The sequence below is a fragment of the Gambusia affinis genome, linkage group LG04, assembly GCF_019740435.1.
Source record: "Gambusia affinis linkage group LG04, SWU_Gaff_1.0, whole genome shotgun sequence".
NCBI lineage: Eukaryota > Metazoa > Chordata > Actinopteri > Cyprinodontiformes > Poeciliidae > Gambusia > Gambusia affinis.
In genome coordinates, this window is record NC_057871.1 from 5,742,386 (window position 1) to 5,755,847 (window position 13,462).

At 37.4% G+C, this 13,462-nt stretch overlaps 2 protein-coding genes across 5 annotated transcripts; both read right to left on the reverse strand.

Moving 5' to 3' along the window:
* Positions 1-1,401: 1,401 nt before the first annotated feature.
* LOC122829153 (deoxycytidylate deaminase-like) lies at positions 1,402-6,475 on the reverse strand. Its single transcript, XM_044113481.1, has 6 exons — positions 6,217-6,475; positions 5,574-5,673; positions 5,190-5,325; positions 4,063-4,179; positions 3,205-3,301; positions 1,402-1,955 (listed from the first exon to the last, which is right to left on the reverse strand). Exons 1-6 carry the CDS (start codon positions 6,249-6,251, stop codon positions 1,802-1,804), a joined length of 639 nt encoding a protein of 212 aa, XP_043969416.1. The 5' UTR covers positions 6,252-6,475; the 3' UTR covers positions 1,402-1,801.
* Positions 6,476-8,511: 2,036 nt separating this feature from the next.
* On the reverse strand, positions 8,512-13,425 carry cep44 (centrosomal protein 44). 4 transcript variants are annotated; one of them, XM_044113486.1, is made up of 11 exons: positions 13,266-13,425; positions 12,536-12,633; positions 11,751-11,860; positions 11,390-11,527; positions 10,598-10,669; positions 10,333-10,521; positions 10,105-10,230; positions 9,885-9,983; positions 9,687-9,758; positions 9,004-9,041; positions 8,512-8,739 (listed from the first exon to the last, which is right to left on the reverse strand). In XM_044113486.1, exons 2-11 carry the CDS (start codon positions 12,549-12,551, stop codon positions 8,655-8,657), a joined length of 945 nt encoding a protein of 314 aa, XP_043969421.1. In that variant the 5' UTR covers positions 12,552-12,633; positions 13,266-13,425; the 3' UTR covers positions 8,512-8,654. The 4 variants fall into 4 exon arrangements, with proteins under 4 accessions (XP_043969421.1, XP_043969420.1, XP_043969418.1 ...); XM_044113485.1 differs by having other exon boundaries at positions 9,004-9,038; positions 11,751-11,898; XM_044113483.1 differs by having other exon boundaries at positions 11,751-11,898.
* Between the last annotated feature and the right edge of the window lie 37 nt (positions 13,426-13,462).

Sequence of the window (13,462 nt, forward strand, 5' to 3'; positions counted from 1 at the left end):
GAGTCTGGTCCGCATTGCCGGCAGTAAGTCGGGCTCGTTTCCGGTGAGAGTTGGACTCCGCCAGGGCTGCCCTTTGTCACCGATTCTCTTCATTACTTTTATGGATAGAATTTCTAGGCGCAGCCAGGGTGTTGAGGGGATCCGTTTTGGTGGCCTTAGGATTGCATCTCTGCTTTTTGCGGATGATGTGGTCCTTTCGGCTTCATCAGGTTATGATCTGCAGCTCTCGCTGGAGCGGTTCACAGCCGAGTGTGAAGCGGCGGGGATGGTGATTAGTGCCTCCAAATCCGAGGCCATGGTCTTGAGCCGGAAAAGGGTAAAGTGCCTTTTCCGGGTGAGGTGTCCTGCCCCAAGTGGAGGAGTTCAAGTATCTCGGGATCTTGTTCACGAATGGGGGAAGAAGGGAGCGGGAGATCGACAGGTGGATTGGCGCAGCATCTGCCATCAAGAGGGCACAGTACCGGTCCGTCGTGGTGAAGAGAGCTGAGCCAAAAAGCGAAGCTCTCGATTTACCGGCCGATCTACATTCCCACCCTCATCTATGGTCATGAGCTTTGGGTCATGACCGAAAGAACGAGATCACGGATACAAGCGGCCGAAATGGGTTTTATCCGTAGGGTGGCTGGGCTCTCCCTTAGAGATAGGGTGAGAAGCTCAGTCATCCGGGAGGGACTCACAGTAGAGCCACTGCTCCTTCACGTCGAGAGGGGCCAGTTGAGGTGGCTCGGGCATCTGGTCAGGATGCCTCCTGGACGCCTCCCTGGTGAGGTGTTTCGGGCACGTCCCACAGGAGGCCCCGGGGAAGACCCAGGACACGCTGGAGGGACTATGTCTCTCGGCTGGCCTGGGAACGCCTTGGGATTCCTCCGGAGGAGCTGGAAGAAGTGGCTGGGGAGAGGGAAGTCTGGGACTCCCTTCTGAAGCTGCTACCCCCGCGACCTGACCCCGGATAAGCGGAAGAAGATGGATGGATGGATGGATGGAGACTGAGAATCCATTTTAGTTTTGTTTTTGGTTGTTTTGTTTATTTTATCAGTTCCAGTGGTAAGTGTTCTTTTTAAAATAAAGTGTATCTATCTTTGGCAGGAAATCACATGCATTGTTATGTCATTTCCATTAAATCAGTGTAAAAAGGTCTTCAAATATTATCGTTTATCGCAATAATTTATGAGACAATTAATTGCTCAGCAAAATTTGTTATCGTGACAGGCCCATCAGCAGGTATGCAGAGGAGTTAGTCCTTCCAACATCCCATCAAAACCGCGTGTAACTAGGTGGTGAGTTGTGCTAATTGTAAGTAGTCTTTAAAAAAAAAAAAAAAAAAAAGCTTTTTTTTCCAATTACCTATGGAATTATGCAAACTGTGAACATGTTTTTAAAAGAATAAAAAGAATTAAGTCATTAAGCTTTTGTCATCCCACTTTTATTTCACTGGCAGGCACAGATGGCTGTCATAGTAGGAGGAGGGACGGAAGCAAACTAATAAAATGGCACCAAACAACAGGTAAATTTCCACATCTGTAACAATCCAGAGTGATGCACAGTAGCAATGATATCCAGCATTAAGAGTATTTACAACCAATAAAAAACAAAGCTACAGTAAAGTTATGGATCAAGAAATAAAACCTCTCTTTAAAACATACAGAATTTTTTTTCCATTAAAGAAATAGAAAAAAACATCATTAAAGGTTAATAAAAAAAAAACAAAACATCAAACACAATGCTCATGCTAAATAAGATGGTGAATGCTATTTTCCAAACTGTGAGGATTAAACTACTTCCCTACTGAACACCAGCATGTTCAGGAGTTGTTCATGGACACAGCAGCAGAATCTGCTCTTTCTCCGTCTGCTTGGTTCAGCTGCTCCCTGCGCTGGTGGCAGAGTCCAGCGTTTCCCCGGTGGTTAATGGAATTAAAATCAATAACAATCTCAGACCTTTTGGGCTTGAACTCCCTGTCAAAACACAGAGGAAATACTGAAGGTCAAATCACACAGACAAGTTGATGATGCACACAACACTAGCAGGGCATGTCGAGAGGGCAAAGGTCAATCCTTTCCAATCCGATTCCTTGCCATGGCCCCTGTCTCATGATAGAATCGGTTCGTTCGAGTCGTCGCTCTGTCAACGAGAGCTGAGCAGCTTCTAGAGAGGGAGAGAAACTTCCCCAATCTAATAAAAGGCTAACAATGAGAAGAAAAAAAAGTATTTGAATTCTGAACTCAAATACGTGCAGAGATCTGGAGACCAGATTGGACAAAAACTTATATAACTTCCTGATTATTTCACTTACAAGAAGATATTTTTCCAATCCCATCAGTGAAGTAATCTGCCAGTGGAACTAAGATTTTTTCATCCATGTTAAGAAGTTATTTACTTAAAACAAGCTCCTATATCTCACTGAAAAGTTACTTGTAAAAGTTAGTAAATAAGACAAAACTAAGCTAGTTGGACTAGAAACTAGAGTAAAAATACTTTTGTGATTTTGTAGTGTATTTAGAATATACTTAAACTATTCTGGAACTTAAAACTGTAAATAATTACAATATTTGGAAATGATGTGATTATTTTAGGAACTATTAAACCCTCAGATCAGCAGGAGTGGTGGAGATGTTATTTTTACCACTTTTTGAACTTTTGGGATCAGATTAAGTTAACTTTCGTTTACATCCAAGTTGTAAGAAACTGATAGTTACTATTTTGTCTATATTTTAAATTTCTGCCCCGATTTCCTTAATAGTTGGTGTTCATGATAAACCAAAGGTCTGAAAATCAGTCACTTTTACATTTTAATGAGAGCGTTTCAGTGAGAGATGATTGACAGACAGACCTGCCTGCCAGGTCACTAATGCACATGCATGGCTAACAGTCACCACACTGTTGCCAACTTTGTCACTATATGCAGTGACTTTTCAGACAGAAACAAAAGGGGATAAAGAAAAAAAACACGCCAGCATTGGACAACGTCAGAAAAGGCTTTTTATAAAAAGCTCAGTGATCAGTCAGAAACCTGCCATCGGTGCACCCAAAAAGAAAGTCAAGTACATTTTTCTTTTTAAAATCCAATTAACACTGCTCTCTAGACTTTTCTAAATAAGGAGCTCAACCTACTAAATCTCCAGGCATACCTGAGTAACCTCAATTTCCCTCCATCACACAAGGACAAATACATAAAGCAGGAAACAAGCAGTGTTTGTGATCTACCTGTACTGTACTCCAGCCATGCTGAGCAGCCTTCTGGAAGCAACCATCTCAGGCGTATCATGATATTTGTCTGAAAAATATACAACTTCTTTAAGACCTGGATGGAGAGAGGCAGAGACACAGAAACAATTTTAGCCATTAAACATGAATATGTATCAGCTCATGTTATACGACATTCAACCCAGATCAGATTTACAGCAGACGGATGATATTCATCTTTGCAGATTTAAATTATTGCTCTGCTGAAGATTTTTTGATAGTTCATAAATTCTAAGTTTCAAAGAATATTTTCCAAACAGACATGCTAGACTGATATGGGGCCAGATTTCCACAGGAACCAATCAGAGGTTACACAACAGATATGAAAGAAGCATTAGTCTGAAAACACTTTTTTGAGTCTGAAAACAGCAGAAAATATAAGTACATTTAGCAAATTTAAGACAAAAATACCTCTGTTTTTAAAAATATGTTTTACCTCAAGCTCATCAGGGGGCGGTTTTAGCTTCATTCAGTTCAAATTCACTAAAGGAATGTTGTGTTATTAAATTTTAGGTAATAACATTTTTCTTATACAAGAAAGGCACTGAATTATTTGCTGGTTTGCATTTTTAATGTAATTTCCAAGAGTGTATAAAGGTTAAATGGGAAATCTGCAAGGAGTCCATTTTTTATCCAATTGTAAGAATAATCAATTATTAAAATAATTGTTAGTTGTAGTCCAACAATCAACAGGCACTATTAAGGGAAATTTGCTCTTTAAATAATCTCAAAAGTAAAAATTAGAAATTAATAATAAAAGGCTCTTATGAGGCTGTCCTAATAATGAGATTATTTCAGCTCTGTCATCCAAGCACTCACCTGCTTGGATGATGAGTTTAGCACACTCATTGCATGGGAACAAAGCCACATACATTGTGCATCCTTTCACATCAGCGCTGTTCTTGTTCATGATGGCATTCAGTTCTGCATGGCACACTGTGGGACCAAACAGACCAACAACATGAGGCGGGTTAGTTTACATCCATTTTAGACATATTACATTACAAACAAGGCACACATCTAACAGTGGGACCTTTGACCTGAGAGAAAATTTTCCTTGAAATGCACTGGTATGAGAATTTGGGCAAATATCAATATTGATTTTGCTGTTATGTTCAATAACTGATATCATGTATATTTTCTATGTTTTCTGACTATTTTAACAGTGTGAAAAAACAACCACACAGACATTGCTTCTGTACTTCATGTAAACACCTCATAATCTTGTGACGCTGTAGCTGCCTTTCCATTCCAAATGTGCACACAACTTTGCACATTTTCCCAAATTTTTATATTTTTGCATATGTTGAAAAAACCCAATTTCACAATTACAGTGTTTTGAATAAGTAGGAGACGCAATTAAAATCACACATGAAACAGTTTATTGATGTGATAATTCATTGAAAGCAACGCCATCATCCTCATGCAACTTCCTGTTGTTTTCACCAGTAGTAACATCCGATTGTTGATCACGTGACTCATGACAAGGAAAAGGCGTCTCCGTTAAGGTTTTGCAAAATATACTAATTTCATTCCATTAAAATCCACCTCATCCCAGCACAAACTTTTTTTAGCAAAAAACTTTTGTTTTTTTAATATTGGCATGTTTCCAAAAATTGTATTTGTTTTGGTGATTCCAAATTGAACAATTATGTGGTTCATGAAAACACAGTTAGTAATAGCATCACTATCATGTGACCAAACCCCTCCTGCTCCAAAACACAAAGAGCAACAAGATGGAAACAAACATTTTGTTAATATCAGCTCAGTTTTACTTATTGAACCGATACATTAAAGGTGACTAAAGGTGAGAATTTCCATGTGAGGTTTTGAGGTGCTTTGTTAAAAAAGATGAAAAAAAAAAACCAAAAAAACAAAGAGAACCTCATTCAGATCAAAATTTGGAAAAGGAAAAGAGGGACACATTGATGGCAGTGTGTTCCTACCATAAGGGTATTTGGTATCGAGGCGGTCATCAGCAGAACGAGACCAGGGCAACAGGTCGTCATCACAACCATTGGGCATGCCGTTGTAACCAATGCCAACAATCTTATTCTCTTGATTCACTATGCATGCGCCCACCTGGTGGGAGAGAGAAGGTCTGAAAACATCAGTTATTTACCACACATGCACACACGCACACAGTTTGGTCATTTTGCGTTCAACTTGACACAAATACTAAAGAAAACCCTCCGTGTTCGCTCCTGTTGTCAACTCCTGAGCAACAAAAACAGTTAAAATATCTAAATATGTTAAGTAGTTAATAAAAATGCAACCGTCAACCCCTGACCAAAGTATTTAGTAGCTTCATTCAGTTCATTCGCCCTCACCTGTGAACTTGGGTCTTTGCTCCTTTGTGCTGACAGAAAGGCCACAGCCATGAAATACTCTGGCCACTCCAGATAGTCATCCCTTTTCCGGGTCGCACTTCTGTAGACACACAAAGACAGGATATAGTTTAATGAATTATGGAGAAAATGAAAGTTTAAACAACCTTATCTCTGATTAGTTGAATTTTTTGTTCCGACTTCTGAGTAACAGTTGACATAAGTAATGTCATTAACAGTTTTTTATATACAACTAATAATTATCTAAGTTTACTTTTAAAAGGTTGCGAGTTGGATAAGACTGAGTAAAATTTTGCTTGAAGAAAAACACCAAACAAAATCTTTGAGGCGGAGAGGCAAAATTCCTTCAATCGAAGAGGACCGTAATGCGCATATGCAAGCAAAAAGTCATACATAAGACTGGTATGAAACTTATTTCAAATATATCATTTGTTTACGGTCTATCTTAACGTAACAAACACATTTAACACGACCATACCTCTACTTTCGTGTCTAATACATGTGATAGACATGTTGACTCTCAGACTGGAGATTGAGACAAAACAAACCACATACGACGAAACATTCAAGTTATTATCTGACCCTTCGCACATGTTAGTCATTTGTAATATAAGCGAGGTTTTACCCATTCAACAGGTCCGGCAGCTTGTTTTCTTCCATATTGCACAGAAGATAGGAAGCTATATTTGAGCAACGAAGACAAACACAACAGAACCCTATTACACTGAAAGGGGACTAATTCCCGCGTTTACCGTGGGTTAAACAGCCCAATGCGTAATCTGACAGGTGAGGCAACAACTTCAGGCCTTTCACAAAAAAACTTCTGATTTGAACATGGAATGAAAAATATGTTATTATAGACCTGATTTACTTCTGCTGATACTTAAGGAATGGGTCTTGTGTTATTTTGTATTTATAGATTACCCTGTTAGACCTGCTCAGGGGCGTAAAAACTTCCAATCTTTTAATTCACGGCCTTCTCTTTATCGCCACCTATTGGATACAATTTACAAATACAACGAAATAATTTTAGACCAGTCTTAGCTCTTTGTACGATGTATAATTTCCCAAAAAGGAAGAAAGTTAATAAGCAGCAGTTCTAGGTTGTTCAATTGAATAAAATTGTCACAATAATTTTAACAAAACCTAAAGGTTAGTAAGAGTCATACCACCATTCAAAATCAGAGCTGTAACTTTATTTACCTTTGGTTCTGCTTTGCTTTTAGTTTAGTTTAGTTTAGTATAGTATAGTATAGTATAGTATAGTATAGTATAGTATAGTATAGTATAGTATAGTATAGTATAGTATAGTATAGTATAGATAGATAGATAGATAGATAGATAGATAGATAGATAGATAGATAGATAGATAGATAGATAGATAGATAGATAGATAGATAGATAGATAGATAGATAGATAGATAGATAGATAGATAGATAGAAAAAGAAAAATATGCATGGGCTACATAGTGTATTTTACAAGAGGAAGACAGTCGAATGATGCTAATATGCATTGATGTGATGTAAGATAAGATCATTTTATTAGTCTCCAATAGGAGAAATGTATCTTGGAAGCAGGGCAAAACTGCAATACAACAATAAAAGCCCATCCAAAAGGACAGTAACCATGAATAAATACATAAAAACAAAAAAATACATAAAAGCACAAATGTCAGATCAGCAGTACATTCCCATAACCATTTCCACTCACATACAATACATCCTCTACATACTACTCTTGGTCATTGTCTGGACCTCCTGTTCCTCTGTCCGGGCCCCGTTAGTCTGCCATTTATCAGGTTAATGGAGACTGGTACAAATGAGTGTTTCAGACATTACCAGACAGAACTCTGAACCTTCTCCCAGAGTTCATAAGAACATATTCTGATGCGAGTACGTGTGACCCATCAGTCAAGATGTTCTGATATTGCCTGATGGTAGCCTGCTCAAACAGGTGCTGTGGAGAAGATAGTTTTGTTATCAAATAAAGCCTGGAGAAAATACTGTCTCTGTGACAGCTGGTATTTGCAAATAGCCCTCTTTACCAGTAACCTGAAAGAAAAAGTCTAAAAAAAGTTTGTTTCCAGGATGTGTGGGGTCTGCAGATTTTGGTTGCACTTAGAGCTGTATAAATCTTGGATGGGGGGAAGGTGGGTCCTGATGATTCTGTAAAAATAACCCAAAAATGATTCAAGGAGATTCTTCTGAGCTCTACTGCAGCTAGAGATCAAACAGCATTGTTGAACTTGTCTTGTGATCCGTCAGGTGAGTGTAAAACAGGTTTCTACTTCATTTATTGAGTCCTACATCAAACCATACAGATGTAAACACAGCTTTAGTTGTTAGAAGGCAGTTTTTTCTCTCCGTAATATTCATTGTTATTCTTTTGGCGATTCTTTTTGTCTTCTTAAATTATTAAAATTTACAGTTTGCAATGATCAGCTACTATACTCCAATCTTTATTTAGGACAGTAATACAACAATGGTAGCTTGTGTCTTCACTTTTTTTGTTTTGACATAAACGAAACTCAGGACAAGATGGCCTTCTGCCAAATAGTGTCAATTTCCCTTTTGCTTCCAAAACATCCCATCTAGGCATGGATTCCTCTAGATCCCCAAAGCCTTGTTGTGGTATCTCGTAGCAAAAATGTTAGCAGGAAATCCTTTCAGTTCCAGTAGTTGAAACATGGGACCTGTAAAGTATAGATGTACTTTAATTTATCATACCATACCATCTACTTTTATTACTCTGGAATCCAGTTGTAAATGTCATGTGCCCATTATTGACAGTTTTAGAAGTGGAGACAGATCAGCATGGATGTCCCAAGTGGACAGTTATTTTTTTTTTTTTGGTTGACAATAATACAGGATGGAATGAATAAACATTACATTGTGGTAAAAAAATAGACATTCACAACCATTTAAAACCAAATAATTTAATGTCAAAAGGTTATCCGGTAGTAAATTTAATGCATTGATAAAAGTGATCATTTGGGATATATATACATCAATAGACTTTAAAAAAAAAGACAGAAAAGTGTCCATGTACTATAACATTAAGAGCTAAGATGCGACTCCGCCATCAGAAGTTAGATGCAGGATAGTGCAGGACTCCTTGTTCTTTAACAGACTAGAAGTTTCCTTCATCCTAAAAAAAAAAAAGCACACAAAAAAGGTAAAATAAAACACCAGCTTAACAACCCTAATGTTGGAAAATCTAGCTATAAAAGAATAAAGGTCCGAGGGTTTAACTTTCTATTAGAAAATCCAAAGCAGAGAATAACATGTTAAATGTCTGTTCGTAATATTAAACGGAAATAGAACATGGTTTCCACTGCTTTAATGGCTAATTGAATAGAATGGGGAACTAAATGGCATCTAATGAATAATTATGACATAAAGGAAAACTTACATGCTAGTAATCCTCTTCAGTCTTTCCTTCAGATCCTTCTGGATAAACAAGGACAAACGAAAAAACAGCATCAGGTTTTTTCTCAAAATGAAGTCAGTGTGTATTTTCTACAAATGATACTCAGAAAATGCAATATAAAAAGTTATTAGTTGTCTTATAAAAATGTAACACCTCAAAATGAGAGAAAAATAAAATTGCGCCCCTGGTGGCAATTAGGAAAAATACACATAAATCTGCACTGATGCATGACAACAAAGGTGACATGAAAAGACGACAAAGATTGCTCTAACAGCCATAAAGATGTGTCCACTGATTTCAGAGAAGGCTATACATTTTATCTGTGTATTTTTGATTAAAATACAAATATAAACAATATTTTTAAAAGCTTAAAAATTATTTATACTTTAGAGATGCCTGCCTCATTTCCTATCAGAAACAATTTTTTTGGTTGAATGAAGAAAATAACTATAAATCGAAATCTACCAGGTGTATGGGTAATTTTGGGCCCAACTATATACGTACATATAATTTATTTCAAGAGATCCCCTCCTTGGTGTGGGCGCCCAACCTCCAATGAACTAATTGCCAATTGTCTTCCTAAACATACACACCTGTCTGTGTGAAGCATGCTGATTCGAGTGTGACTGCCTGATAGATACTGAGTAGTAAGAAATTGTTCTCACCTGTGAGGAATCAACAGCTGAAAGGGAGGAATGGGGGGAGGTGAGTGGCTCTGCTGGCGATGAAGCATTAAGCTACAAAAAAGAAGGAGAGAAAAAGTATTCATAAAATACGTGGTTTTGGATATTTCTAATTATATTTTGTCTCTTTTACAAAGACTCAACATCAGTGAATTAAATTGTTCCAGTTTGATGCCCAACCTGAATATCCCTTAGCTCCAGTTTAGCTTCCAGTAACACCACTCTGCTCATCAGGTTTTCCCAACTTTCTTTGGGTACCATAACAACTTCCTCATCATTCTGAAAGTGAAAGAGAATATCACACATTTTTAACCGTTGATGTTGAGGAAATGCTGTTACTAGATTTTTTTGAAAATCATCTAATAAGTTAAGATTTTAAAAAGCTGAATATTTTATAAACCTTATTTTCACTTTTGAACTCCAGCTCCTCGAGTCTTTTTTCCAGAATATCCAGCTTGTTGAATGCAGACATAAGAGTGTCGACATTAGCCTCCAGGGCCGAGAGTCTTCCATCTACCTCCGATGACTAAAAGACAGAAAGAATTGACTAATAAAAGAAAAATGTGTGCTCAGTGTTAAATTATTCAATAAATACTAACAAACTATGATCTAATTTATTTTTCATTACACTTCCAAATAAAAAGCTCTCCTTTGACTCCTCTTCATCTAGAGTTGGGATTTCAGATAAACCAGAGGGTGGCATTTCAGAGTGATGGGTAGAGCCTTCATTATCAGCAGAAAAAGTGTCTTCTTTGGCTGAAGTAGCAAAATGTAAAGGATTTCTTCTGTGATCTTCCACAAATGGATGTTTGGACACCTAAAACAAAATGGAACTTTGTTAAAAATAAAAACATATCAAGTCCTGGTGGAATAAATCTCAGTATTAGACTTACAGCATCTGCATCAGTGGTTGTCATCTGACTTTTCTTTCTGACATTGTGTTTAGCAGGATATCTCACTTTGGGCTACAAAACAAACACACACACTGTTACAATAATATTCAGATTTCAAGACACCCCCTCCTTGGGATCTGTGTAGTTTTCATACATTTACTTCCTCACAGTTGCATTATTTTTGTTAAGCAGCTGACTAATGTAGCGTTTTAACTTCATATAATTATATCTGTGTCTTTTTTCAAAATGCTACTTGTATATAGTAGCTGCGTTTCAGTTACAAATGTGTCTCTGTCAATATTTCTCTGATGTCGAAAAACACAATTTCACAATTGCAGTGTTTCCATTAAAAAATAAAAAAAATCCCAGGTGAATAAATTTGTTCACTTTAAGTCATTAAAAGCAGGCTCTGCTATCATCCTCCAACTATTTCCAGTCATCTTTTTTCCATAGCAATTTTTCAAAATAAACCAATTTGGATATGGCCAAAAAACAAAAACGTATCATAAAACAAGTTTTTTTCTAAATTGAGACATTTCCATTGAGCAATTTATTTACGAAATGTCAAATTGTGCAATTATATGGTCAACAAAACACAGCTAGTTCTGCTGATCTTAATTACATAATATTATGACCCAGTACACAACTGTTGATTTTTTTTGTAAAAAAACTGTCATATCTGTACTGAATCAGTTTAATCTAAATTACCGGTACTGTAAAGTTTTAAGTTGTTATTAAATGACTGGATTTGAGTAATCAGTTTTGCAGATCTTTCTTCTAAATGTGTGTTACCTTGCGGAGCTGCTTGTGTCTCTGCAAAACCAGATTAATTATGTCACAGATGAAGGAGATTTTCCTCTGAGAAAACCCCCACTGGAGGAACTGCTCCTTGGTCAGTATGGGCTTATAGTGGAAGATATCTCTTAGAACCTGGAGGCAAAACATGCAAACAAGTGTATGAGACTATAAATTTGTAGAACTAAATAAAATAACGCTAAAGATTCATGCCAAACGTTTATCATCAGAAAAAATATGTGAGGCAAAAACTTTTCAATGCAGCCAGAAGCTTGTGCTTCCCTTAGTCAGCAGATCTTAATCTCATGGTTATGTAACCAAGCTTTCTCTTTCTGCTCCCTACATGGCTCCATGTTACCTTATAAAGCGTGTCAGTGAACCTGAGGTCGGTTTTGCCGGACAGTTCCAGTCCAGCTGCCACAAGCTGCTCAGCAAAAGGTGGAGAGAATGTGGTGAGGGTGAAGCTCACTATGGGGAGAAAAGAGGAGGGGTCTCCTTTGGAAAGCCTGATGCAGAAACAAACACCATCAACACTGAGGACAAATATAACCGTTATGTCAGCTGATTGGATTTAAACCAGGGGTGTCAAACTCCAGTCCTCAAGGGCCGCTGTCCTGCAGTTTTTAGATGTGCCTCAGGTACAAAACACCCAAATGAAATGGCTTAATTACCTCCTCCTTGTGTAGATCAGTTCTCCAGAGCCTTAATGACCTAATTATTCTATACAGGTGTGGTGCAGCAGAGGCACATCTAAAAGTTGCAGGACACCGGCCCTTGAGGACTGGAGTTTGACACCCCTGATTTAAACACTGACTTAATGCACTGTGGAAAACTCAACAATGTTTTATGTTTTGGCATAATTTTGACAATAAGAACAAAAACTGTAGTAGCAAAAGTTATCCTTAAAGTTTCTTTCGCGGCATAATGAATGACTTCCATGAAAGAAAGCATTCTCTGTCTCTCAGTTGTCAATTTCCTTATTAGATGAAAGGATAATAAATAAAGTCTGGAAATACATAGTTTTTCAGAACTGCGGTCCTATAATTTTTAGTTTTCCTCATTGAGGAAGAGCATTCAGGTTTCAATGGAAAAGTATTCGACGGATCACAATAATTTTTGTAATGGAAACTTGGGAAGTCTTACCCCCTGTAATCAACATCTGATGGGTACTTAATCACTCGCAGTAGAGCTTCTAATTTCCTGAGGCAACTCTGAACATTTCCTGCAGAAAGCATTGTAGCCTATGGGAAACAGACAAAGTTATGCAGCAGTTAGCTACAGCGTTTAGTGTTTTGGGAAATATTTATGACTGACAACGTTTGACATCACTGGCATCTCCTATTTTTCACAGCATTATTGAATAGGATACAAAAGGTTATGTAGGAAATTCAACATACCTATAATGTTGAACTGGGTCTATTTATTACATAATAAATAAAACACAGTTTGAGATTAATTAAACCATGATTTATTATTATCATTTACAATTCTAGAGCTTTAAATATTTAACCAATTAAAGATTGAGTTTTGCAAAAACTCCCTTTAGGTCAAACTAACATTGCTAAGTTTGGCTGAGACATACTGTAGTTTTCAAACTGCATCAGAGGAAAACTTGTCTCAAGTCAAGCCAAGAGTCTTAAAATTGTCCTTTTTCAGTGTTAATAAATCAAATTAAGCTTCCACCAATCAAAAATAACCGTGTTTTCTAGAATGTAATGAGCTTAGATCGGGAGCTAAAGCAGATGAAATGTGTGCAGTGTCAAATCCAGCTGAACAGGCTTTGAACAATTATTGAACCAACTGATAACTCTTGGCAATCATCAATAAAAGAAAAAAACGTCGTGTTTTTGCATAGTAATTAATATCCACTTACCGCACCCCGAACTGTAAAGGACAATAATCAACACGTTTTAACAAGTTAGCTGGTGCGCTTAGTAAAATATCGACTTTAGTAGCTAGTGCTAATTTCTGCTTCTGGTACTTTTGTTTCTGCCGGGTGTTCAACGGCACGACGCGGGATTGGCTACTCCACCCTTACGTATCCCTTACGTAATTCGACGTTTTGATACC